The sequence below is a fragment of the Phodopus roborovskii genome, unplaced genomic scaffold (assembly GCF_943737965.1).
Source record: "Phodopus roborovskii unplaced genomic scaffold, PHOROB, whole genome shotgun sequence".
NCBI classification, from domain to species: domain Eukaryota; kingdom Metazoa; phylum Chordata; class Mammalia; order Rodentia; family Cricetidae; genus Phodopus; species Phodopus roborovskii.
The window spans coordinates 33,967,014-33,979,339 of record NW_026126418.1 but is presented as its reverse complement, the minus strand read 5'-3'; the positions used below and the strand labels follow the sequence as shown (position 1 = coordinate 33,979,339).

The 12,326-nt window shown below is 38.7% G+C and overlaps 1 protein-coding gene across 3 annotated transcripts in view; it reads right to left on the bottom strand.

Annotated features, from left to right (window-relative positions):
* Tlk1 (tousled like kinase 1) overlaps positions 1–12,326 on the bottom strand; it is a 103,822-nt gene that overhangs the window by 2,488 nt on the left and 89,008 nt on the right. For 2 of the 3 annotated variants that reach the window (XM_051184507.1, XM_051184508.1), the window contains 7 exons: positions 7,232–7,329; positions 5,743–5,824; positions 3,400–3,581; positions 3,050–3,219; positions 2,577–2,712; positions 1,376–1,487; positions 173–280 (listed from right to left, as the gene is read on the bottom strand). In XM_051184507.1, coding sequence (XP_051040464.1) covers positions 173–280; positions 1,376–1,487; positions 2,577–2,712; positions 3,050–3,219; positions 3,400–3,581; positions 5,743–5,824; positions 7,232–7,329 — 888 coding nt within the window. The remainder of the gene's footprint in view (positions 1–172; positions 281–1,375; positions 1,488–2,576; positions 2,713–3,049; positions 3,220–3,399; positions 3,582–5,742; positions 5,825–7,231; positions 7,330–12,326) is intronic. The other variant, XM_051184509.1, reaches the window with a different exon arrangement.

Here is a 12,326-nt window from a genome sequence, read left to right as displayed (position 1 = left end):
GCGTAACGACAAAGACAGCATATCCAAAGGCCAAAACAGCCCTCTGCTTCCAGAACAAGTCAGTAGCCCTGTTGCAGCAACCATTTTGGCCACTGTGGCTACAGAGGCACTGACCACACTGGAAACACAACTCAGACACTTCACAAAACGTACATGTATATGAGGTTAATACCTTGGCTTCACTGCTTACAACTGGTTTGACAGGGAACTGGACTTCTGTGGCTTTTAGTATTGTGTTTTCCTGGAGAATATCTTGTTGAGATTGATTGTGACCAAATGGCTTAAAAAAAAATAAAAAGAATAAAATATTGAAAACCAAGAATCACCATAAGAATGATTTGTATTTTAACATCTTGTCCTCGGTTAGTCAAAAGTTGGGTTGTGGTCTCACAGAAACAAGATTATAGCTAAGAACAGTCTGGAAAAAGCCTATCTAATCAGTCCTCAGCAGATAAACCCTATGTAATTGAGAAGCAAATGAGCCTGCCATTCAAGAACTTAGGAAGAAACAGCTCTAGATTTGGAGCCAGGGAACCTGGGTTTGGTCTCTATGCTAGTCAGTTTTTAACAATTTAACATAAGCTAGAATTGACTGGGATCTTCAACTGAGAGTTGTCTTACTAAACTGGCCCATGGTCATGTCTACGGGGTACGTTATTGCTTGGTAATTGGTGTGGGAGAGCCATCCCTGGACAGGTGGTCCTTGGGTGAACAAGAAAGCAGGCTGAACAAACCAGTTAGAAATGTTCCTCTATGGAGTTTTGCGTTATTGCCTAGAGTTACTACTGCCTTTGCTTCCCTTGATAGTGGACTATAACCTATGCTAACCTGCAAATTTCTTCCCTGCCCAGTTGCTTTTGGTCATAATGTTAGTCTCAGCAACAGAAAGCAAATGAAGATGGTCTTCATATGCTGTACATTTCCAGACAGGTTCCTCCACCTCTCTTCTCATAGTGATGGAGACTGGGCAGAATGCGAATTAGATATTATCCACAGCAACTTGCATTTCTGATTTTATTATTTAATAACACAGGTGTGGGGAAAACTAAATTTGATGGTATTTCTCTGAGTTACAGGAGGAATTGGTACCCAGGCCAAATGTTTTCAGGGTACAGAGGGAGTCGAGAGAAAGTATAAGCAATGAAGGACATTGCAAAGTGCTTGACTCTAGAGTTCCCCACAGAAAAGGGAAAGAGAAGGAGGAGAAACCAACCAAATCAACTGTTAAAATAATTCTGATCCAAAGAAGCAATGAAACATGCCTTTCTTAGGGGGGCTCAAACCGATCTTAAGTTACTGAGAATCTGCAAGTAGAAGACAAAACCGAGAATCTCAACTTATTTGTACACAGCTGAACTGGTGTGACACAACTTACCTTTCTACCATAGAGACACTGAAAGAAGATGACTCCAACTGACCACACATCAACCTTGTTGGAAATCTTTGGTGGCTCTTTTCCAACCACAAAACACTCAGGAGGTAAATACCTGTAAGTAATGGAAGGTGGAAATAAGAAAGAAAAGGATTCAATGTTTAGCTTAATACTTTCTAAATCTTACAATGCTTATTTTATTTAGACATAACCTGTTCTCATCAAAGAAAACCATCAAAGTTTTAATTCATTTGACTCTAGAACCAAAAATACAGCTTTGTAAGGAAGTTTATTTATAGCCAAAGAAAGCATTATCATTATTGTGATAGTATAATTGTAACCATATTGGATAGATTCTGGTAGTATAATCTGAGTAAGTTTCCTACCCTACTCCAACAGTTTAAACTGAAGGCAGTTCTCCTAGAATACACACCAAACCACAGAGTCTCTTCCATTAAGCCACCCAAAGCCTTGAGTTATTCCAAGGAGACAGGATCTCAAATTTCTTATTGAAACATAGACCTATCCTAATCCACAGCATAAACTTTAAGACCTGCAATCACTATTATTCCCTTTCTTTCCCTAAACTGGCTAGTCAAGGCTAACACACATACCTCTGGACATGAGCCGTCTCTGTTGCCCTTCACTGGCCATGTAGAACATGGCTTCCTTCCCCATGTTAGGGGAGACCGATGTGGTGTGCCTACAAAAGCATTCAGCTCTCCTTGCACTAGGCTTCAAGAAGTGCAAGAAGCTTTGATTTACCATGCAGTTTCAAGCATCACCAGTGTGTGAAATATACCAGATATTGAAACACTTTTAAAATGGAAAACTACTTATGAATGATATATGAAATGTAAAAATAACTTTGTTGTTATATTTAAAACAATCAACATCTGCAAAAGTCATATTTAGATCATAGTTATCACTCACTATCATAGGAGAAAACTCAGGAATTCTAATTCACAAGTTTCTGGCTGCTATCTATATATTACAGTTGTATGTGTACGCTGAGCCATTCTTTTTGCAACTTTTTATCTCTGCAGTTGAGAATGTAGAGAAGAGCATACTAGCTAGCCACAGGACTCTCCTCAATGCATAGGGTTAGTATCAATGCCTTTGGCATAGTAATCTCAAAGAATATTTGAAAATAAAACTCAACTTTTATAAAACAATGGAGACTAAGCAGTCTTGATATATTTACCAATAAGTGCCTGCCCCTTGGGAAGTGAGATCCATTCCATCTACACCATAGCTATCATCGTCCATAATCTTGGAGAGACCAAAATCAGTGATTTTAATTTCTCCACATGCCGTTCCATCTACCAAAAGTATATTTCCTAAAACCAAAATAGAATATTTTTAGTAATACATACATACACACCATATATATGAATGAAAGGATAACTTTTACAAGTAAGAGTAATATTTGGTAAATAAATATATCATCTGAGGACTGGTTGTGTTGGTACATCTCTTTAAATCCAGCACTCAAGAAACAGAGGAAGGTGGAGCTCTATGAGTTCCCATACACAGGGAAACCGTGTTACAAAATGCAAACAAAAAAGCAAACACAACCCCTGCCTCCATCCCCGGGGGAACAAAATAAAACAAACAAACAAACAAACAAACAAAAAAAAACAATCCTAACCCTGTAAGACCCATTTTCTGAAATACCTGGCTTAAGGTCATAATGTATAATAGGAGGTTTGATCTCATTAAGATATCGTAGGGCATTCACTATCTGCATCACAATAGACCGAGCTTCTTTCTCAGACATCAACTTGTGCTGCTTCAGGTAGAAGTCCAAGTCATTGCCTTCACAGTACTCCAGCACTGTACAAAACCTACACCGGAAACGGAACAATCAACAGAAATCTAGCACCACACAAAACTTACACTGGGGAAGGGAAAAATCTCTACCCAGCAACTGAGAATCCTAACAGAGAGATAAAAAGATAATAAGCTGCACTGCATGATCAGAAACAATGCCAGTACTCTTCAGAGTCGAATCTTTGTTTACTTACGTATCTGTATCCAAGGAGAAGTAATCATAGAGTTTAACAATTCTGGGGTGATCTAGTTCCTTGTGGATTCGATACTCTCTGCAGGCATGTTTGTGGTAGTTTTCTTTTTTTTCATCTCTCCAGCTTTTATTAAGCTGGTGGATCTTTACAGCAGCATATCTTTGCTCATACAAGTCAAAAGCCTACAATTCAAGGCAGAACATGATCACATTACATATCAACCAAACAGCTAAAGAGGCTTAAGTTTGAGTGATAATTTTTGCAACAACTAGGGATCATCTCTAAGACAGTTCAACGATACACTTAAACATTCTTTTAAATATGAGCCCACTCACATGGGTAATCTTATAGAAGCAACCAACAACACAGACATGATATTTTCTGACTATTGTAGGAAAACAGTATTTTTATCTCTCTTTTCTTAGCAACTAAATTAACAAATTCTTATTTATTTTAAAGTTACTTTTACTTTATGTGTACAGGTGTTAAGCCTCTATGTTATCTGTGTGCCTGTGCATGTAGTTTCTGCAGAGGCCAGAAGACTGCACTAGGTCCTCTGAAATAGGAGTTACAGATGGTTGTGAACTGCCCATGGGGGTGCTGGGAATCTGAGCCAAGTCCTCTGGAAGAACTGTCAGTGCTCTTGACTACTGTACTGAGCCATCTCTCCAGCCCCAATTAATAGGTTCTAAATAATTCTAAAACCACTGGGGAAAAAAAAAAAAAAACAACTTTTTTTTCTTATGACACTGTTCAATCTATACTCAGAAGAGGCATAATGATTGAGGCCAGCAGGTCTACAAGAGCTGGTTTCTGTACAGACTCCAAAGCAATATGGAGAAACCCTGTCTCAAAAAACAAAAAAACAAACAAACAAAAAAACCCAAAACAACAAAGAGGCATAATGTATGTTTACATACCCACCATCCAGTTAAAAAATGTAATATTTCATCTATTCCTCCCTTTAGGGTGACACAGTATATGAATCTAAACCCAGGGTGCTTTGCATGTTAAGCAAGTGCTCTCTACAATTAAACATCACCTCCGGCCACCTGACTTATGCCCTCCTATAATATTTTTTCTTAAAAAAGCTTATTATTTAGTATTTATCTTCTTAAGGCCATAAAACACACACACATACACACACACACACACACCACACCTAACTGTATCAATAAGAATACCTAATCTGATCTGGTACACAATCTTCATTAAATTTTCCCAACTGCCTCAAAAAGAAAAAGCTCAGATCACTACCCTATTTCATAAAGGACAGGAATATTATCAGTGCTTTAACTTTCACATAATTTCTAAGTATTTTAAATCTCTTAAATTATTTTATCTGAGATAACCCAAATGTGATCTGAACTATATTTTTCTTTATTTATGTGTATACAAGTGCAGGTATCTTCAGAAGCCAGAGGCATTAGATCAGCCTTTAGCTGGAGTGATAGGCAGATGTGAACCTTCTAACAAGGGCACTTGAAACTGAACTCAGGTCCTTTGGGAGAGTAGCACATGCCCTTACTGCAGAGCCATCTATCTCTCCAGCCCCATAAATGTTTTACATACCAAGTGACGTTAAAGAAAGCTGAACACTTTAAGCTTCATTGTGACTTATATGCAAAGATGCCTCTTTAAAAAACACTTAGTAACTTCCATGTTTGTTAAAGATCTCCAGAGCCCCTACCTTACTAGCTCAAGGAGAGTAAAACACTTTCCTAGTCAGCCTCAGCTGTCAATTCAACACTGCCCACCATTATCTGAGGGATTCTGCATCTCAAGACCACCTTGATTAGACTGGGTAGCTGGCAGGGCCACCCCCAAGCGTGTGGTCCTAGGTTGTATAAAAAGGGTGAGCGCATGCCAGGGAAACCAAGCCTGTAAGCAGCATCCCTCCATGGCTCTTGCTCCCAGCTCTGGCCCTGAGTTCCTGTTTGGCTTCCCTCAGTGTAGGACTATCACCTGTTAAGATGAAGTAACTGTTCCTTCCCCAAGTTGTCTTGGTCACAGTACGAGAGGCAGACTACAACAAAGAGTAAACTGACTTTATGACAAAATTACAAAACTGTGAGATCAACAGAGCAGAGGAACAGAGCCTCTGACAACAGTGAGACTGTGTGCTAGTGAGCACCAGCACCCTCGTGGAGCCTCAGGCTTAGGTACAGCTTAGGTACAGCTAGAATGGCTGAGAGGATGGAATGAGGACCACACAGGTCTAAAAGACAACAAAACCCACCATAAGCTCTTGTTAGGTAATGAGACTGATGATAAAAGTCAGTCTAAAGCCAGTATACAAAAGCCACATAGTTTTAACCATACCCCCTCCAACAGAGACATTACCTTATACACCTCACTAAAGCCACCTCTTCCAAGCAGATGAAGTAATAAGTATCTTTCATTTAACGTTGGATGATCTTTGAACCTTAAAAAGGCAGGGAAGAAAAAAAAAAAAAAACTATTTTGGTACATTAAAAGAATACTAGGGTTCTGTGCACATTAATTCCCACTCTTACACTGCCTGTGTCTCCCACTCTGCTGTCAATTTTGCATGCCAGCCAGCAGTTGCTTCTGTTCTCTCTTCATTTTTCTGCATACTACACCTGTGTTAAGCTTTAGCACTCACAGTGTAACTGTAACAGCTTGCCACCAACAATACCCTCTTAAAGACCATCAGTTATATTCTACAGGAAGGCCCTTATTCCTCATAAACTGCCTTCTTTTTTTGCAAAAAAATATGTTTACATTGAGTCATGAGTGATCAAGATTTTATAGTATTGGCTTGTATTTAAAAATAACTGTATTTACCAGCTGATCTTTGTTACTGGATACACACACACACACACACACACACACACACACACACACACCAGTTACAATGAACACTAACTAGTAATGGTAGTATGTGTTAACAGTGTTTTTTTTTAAACAAGTTTTTAAAAATTCTTATTTTCAAAATTGATGAACAGTAGTTCAAAGACACTAAGATAGGCTATTCTCTGTTATTTCATTTCTCTCACATGCTAAAGTAATTTGTGTTTATGAATTACACATCCACAGATGATCGCAGGGGCCCTATCTAAACAAGGCTTTTACAATTCACAAGATAAAATATATATGAAGTTGTGAAGCTTTAAATTATACCACTAGCCTTAGAAATCAAGTGTCAACAGAGACATTTCTCTCCTACACACTTATAAATGAAGATCCAGTAAATACAGGTTATTTTTTAATGCACACCCAAGACATTCATTCTAATAATTAGATTTAAACAAGAGACTACAATTTGTACTTCTTTCCCATTTCTTCTCATACTGTATGATCTTAGATATATAACTTGTAATAATTTCTCCTTCATTTCAGTAACATTAATTCGGACATTAAGTCAAGAAATGCTTATTAGATGCCTACCATATCCCAGGTGCTATCTTAGGCTTGATGATGCAAGAAGATCAAAGTAATGATCTTGCTCAAGCAGATTACAGGTTAGGGGGAGGAGAGAGATAATAACAAAACACCAGACAGACAGTGACAATGACCATGGGAAATTAAAGGAAGGATATGAAAGGGGGAGTGAGGTGAAGTAGAAACAAGTGGCGTGTCAGGGAGTATTTGGTATCAAATAAAGAGAGTCACCTAGATGTTCAGAAAGGGAGTAAGAGGGATGGGATGGGGAGGTAGCTGGGCAGCTGGGCAGCAGATCATACAGAGAGCAAAGCCAGTAGCACCGTAGAATGTTTCGATGTGTACAGAGATGGCTGACAAAGAAAATGTTTACGTTTTCCACTGGAGAGGAAGGGGACTTGTGTCATGTACAACTGTGGCAACTTACTGTGAATTATCCTCGTTGTTTATTCTCTTGAGCTCTCGTATGTGAAGATTCCTGACTCTTTCCAAACGCTCCAGTTCTGCCTGGATTTCAGCCTCTTCCTGAAGATGAAGGGAGGAAGATGTAACAAGCTCCGTTTATTTGTGATATAAAAGGGCATTTTACACGTGTCCACTGTCACATCAACAAGAACAGCAGTGTATTACAAAGTCCAACTGAGTTAGAAGAGCAGAGTGCTCTCTCGACACCAAAGACAGAAAGAAGAGCAAAGGCCTACTCTACTGCAGGGCCCACCCTCTACCTAAAAGCCGCAATTAACCAAGGCCCACATGCTCTCTGTACTCCAAAGACTCTATTTTGATAATGTCTACACCGAGTGACTGCAAGGCAGTATGAAGCTGGCTTATCACACAAGATGAGTTCCTGAATCTTAATTTAAGAGGAACAAATTTGCTAGCACAAAACAAATAAAGGTATTTTTTATATCATTAAAGGAAGAAGGAAGTAGCCAGAACCTTATAAAACTTGGAATACAAATACACTCAAACACAATTGTTAGATAAATCCCTATAATCTTAAAGACAAATGTATGACCAGCAATGGCAGATCCTCAGTAACCAGAGAAGATGAAGGCCAAGTCCTAAAGAAGTACTTCAAAAGCACTCATTACAAAGATGTTGATACATGCATTTTCATGTCTTTATGTGTACTGGTATTTTGTCTGTGAGGGTGTAGAATCCCTTAGGACCGGAACTGTAGATAGTTGTGAGCTGCCATGTGAGTGCTGGGAATTGAACCCAGGTCCTTTGGAGAGCAGCCAGTGTTCTTAACCTCTGAGCCATCTCCCCAGCCTGCATTTTCATGTCTTAAAACACAAAACTTTTAGAAAAATTCAAAGTAAGACAGCAAAGCAAATTATGGAAAATAGTCTCTCCCTCCTCACACAAATATGCCTTTGCTATTGCTAATTTAAGTACTATTTACAGATGGATACAAACATGCCAAATTTGGTGGAATTTTCCAGAAATATCCAATTTTAAAAATATTTTGGGGATGGGGAAGATGGCTCAATGGTTAAGAGCACTAACTAGTTTTTCAGAGGACCTGAGTTCAATTCCCAGCACCCAGATGGCAGCTCACAAATGCCTTTAATTCAAAGATCTGACACCCTCACACAGACATACATGCAAGCAAGATACTAATGCAAATAAATTAAAATGAATCAATTATTATAAGAATATTTTGAATAGGATTATTTATTGGGTAAGTAAATGCAGATTATGGTACTCTATTATGTATGTATTATAATTACTAATCTACTGTAGAAAATATAAACTAGATGTTATTTCTGAGTATTATAGTTGAATATCCTCTATTCTATTAGCTTCTTTACTTCTCTCTTGACATTAATAGTATCTCTGAATAGTAAGTGATGGTGCACACATATAATCCCAGCATGTGGGAGACTAGGACATTGAAGATTACAAATCTGAGTGTAGTTTGAGATATTTAAGGGAAGGGGGAAGGCACAGACAGATGACAGACAGACAGACAGACAGACAGACAGTCAGTCAGTCAGAGATAGAGGGCACCCTTAACCTAAAAATAAATTCTGAAAGTTTTCTAACCAAAAACAAATCTTCACAGATCAAAACTATAATGCAGCCTGGTGACCTTGTAGCCCTGGGGGCCTGTGTAGGACAACTGACTGTCACAGTTGTCTTCTGACTTGCATATACTTACAGCACCTGCATGTGTACACACACCTCAAATTCCATACAATTGTTACATTACATCTGTATCATCATCTGCATACATATGCATGTGTTGTTTTAAAAAAGCCTCACTAGGTTCCCTAGTCTGAATTAACATCCCTTCTTAGGCCTCTGGAATGCTGGATTTAATAGGCTAGAAACATGACCACACCTGGAACATTAGTTATTCCTCAATGTAATTTACCACAACTTTTTACAGAGATACATGGTACAGATTAGGTATTCAATGGCAAATATAAAATATCAAGATAAATTTAAATAAAGAAGAAGTCTCAAGGGGTTTTTTTTTTTTTTTTTTTTTTTTTTTTCAAAATGATACTACAGGCACACGGGGCCTCTTGCATTCCAGGCAAGCATTAACACTGAGCTACACTCCTTGTCTTTATGCTTTCTTCAGTGAATCCTCATCATTTACTATAGCTTCAGTCAGTTATTTTTAGGAGGTATGTGATACATACAGTATTAGGTATCTCAGGTTGGCCTCAAACTAAACCTTCTGCTTTAGGTCCCCCTGTACCCCAAACACCCCAAGTGCTAAGAGCGACATCATTGAACAATCAAAAACTCACTGTATGAATAGGAAATTGACTTAAAAAGCTTTGGAACCGTAAATCCAGAACACAGCTAGCCTGGTTGTCCTAATTTTGTCATATAAGGTAGAAAAAAACCTGGCTCTGTGACCGATCCGCCACTTGAGGGAGTGAGGCATGAGTTCTTGGCTGTCCCGGCTTCTTACTGCAAGCTGCTGTGGAAGAATCTCGAGACAGCCAAGAACCAGGTGAAGAACTTAGACATGCTGGAGGAGCTGAAAGTCCTGGTAGACTATGATGAGAAAGGCTACCTCCTGCAGATCTTTACCAAGCCCATGCAGGATCGGCCCACACTCTTCCTGGAAGTCATCCAGCACCACAACCACCAGGGTTTTGGACAGGCAATTTTAACTCACTGTTCAAGGCTTTTGTGGAGGAACAAGCCCTACGAGGCAACCTCACCGACATGGAGATCAATGGGGTGAAGTCAGGAATGTAGGTCCCGCTCGCTCACACTCAGATCATGCAAGGTGCTGGGTACATCAATCTTCTCCAGCCAGCTAAGGGAGAACCACAGGGTTCCACCCACATCATGGCCATGACCCCTCAATTGCAAGGGTCCCTCCTTGCCTGTTCCCTCCCTGATAAGTAAAGCTACCCAACCAGGTCCAAAAACAAACAAACAACAATAGAAAAAACTCACCCTTTGGATAGGTTAAAAACTATGGTAAAGAATCTAGAAGAGGTAGACAGTTCTCTTCACCTTACCAGCATTCAGTAGGCTAGTGGATGTTCAAAGGGTCTGATAAAGTGCATCAAGCCTATCAGAATAGCAACTGAAACACCTGTTGCAATTTTACTTGGAATTACTGCAAGGGAATACAATTTCAGCAGTGTTGTTTCCAGAAATTTAAACTTAACTATTGAGTTACAAGTTTCACCTGGACTGCTGAATAGAATAACACTTGTTTTATAGGTAACTAATATCTCAAAGTTTCTAAAGGAAATGCGAACTACAATTAGACCTCCCATCTGGTAACTTAGTAATTCTTAGACCTTAAAACAAAGGGCATACCCTAAGGGGAATACAATTCTGCAACTTTTAGTAACTTCTCTCAAATGTCATTGAGAAAGAATTATGTTGTTATAGAGTGAATACTGAGGCCTTAATTCTTACTATGATATCATCTGGGTCTTGGGAAATAGTCAGGGTTAGTAGTAAATTATGAAGTTGAAGCTTTATGAAATTAGTATGCTTATGAGATCTCTGCTAAACTAAATACACATCCCCAGACCATGCATGTATAAACCAGGAAGAGGGTCTTCTCTAAAATGAAACTCTGATAAACCCTGATCTAGACTCTGAAACAAAAATAAATTTTGTTGTTCAAGCCACCAGTCTAGTATTTTGCTGTAGCAGTGCAAACAAACATATACATTCTTTTAAGCCAGTGGTTCTCAACCTTCCTAATGCTTTGATCACTTAATACAGCTCCTCGAGTTTTGGTAACCCCAAACCATAAAATTTTGTTACTTTATGAATCATAATGTAATCATCTAATATGCAATTCAAAGGTTATGCACAACTCCTTAAGCAAATGTTAGAGGCAATACTGTCCAGTAGCTATCTCCTAATAGGAAAGGGCATGGCCCAGATGGAGAACAGCTCCAGGAGTATCAAGAACTAAGTTCCCTTTCCTCAGATACTTCCCAAAGATCTGTTCTATGGGCTATATTCTTATTGCTTGAGAATGACATTTATTTTTTTCAGTGGGTTCAGGAGCTGAGTTCACAACTAGCTAATTATCATATAATTGTGTCTTCAGACTCACAGGAAAACCAGGTCAAATTAATAAAAGAAGAGAATCTAACCAACTACTATGTTTCACTGGGCATTATGGCATACACTTTTAGTCCCCACATACCAGAGGCAGAAACAGGCAGATCTGAGTTCAAGGCAAGCCTGGACTACAGAACAAACTCTGAGCCAGTCAAGGTTCCACACTGAGACCTTATCTCAAAAATAAAGTTCTAATTCTGGATTCAACCACTAGCTAGCCAATTATTTAAAACAGAGACTCTGTAGGCAGTTACAAAGTAGAAGGAACATCAGTTAAGAACAGATTGCATTGAAGAGCAGTGGGTTTGGTGATCAAACACAAAATAAAAGAACACAGCTCTTCTCCATTCAAGCCCCCCCCCCAAAAAAAACCTGGCAATTTAATAATACATACTGCAATAGTTCACAGTACCTTAAAACAATGTTTACAGTCTGAAATATATCACAAAATTCAAGTCAGATAGACAAACAACAAATCTCAATACTGCCTCATTAGATGACCTGCAAAAATACTACTTTCCAAGATATATTGGTTTTTTTGAGAGAGGGTTTATCTGTGTAGCCCTGACTATCCTGAAACTCACTCTGTGGACCAAACTCACCTGCCTCTGCCTGCCCATTGTTGGAATTAAAAGAGTGTGTCATCACCATCTGGTACTTTCTAAAAATTTTAATGGAAAAATAAGTCCCATGACCACTTCAACAGAACAATTTGTCTTCTAACAGATTTTCAGCACAAAAATTTATCTTATTCATAATTAGTCTCTTTTGGCAACATAATATTCCCTGGTTCATGAGTTAGGTCATGTCCACTCCACTCTCTTGCCCTTCAACTCATGTGTCCTTCCACTCCCTCGTGAATTCATGACCTCTTCTTTAAACACACACACACCAATTTACTTCAAATTTATCCTTATTATGTAGATATAGAAGATATAAATCAATAGCCAAAT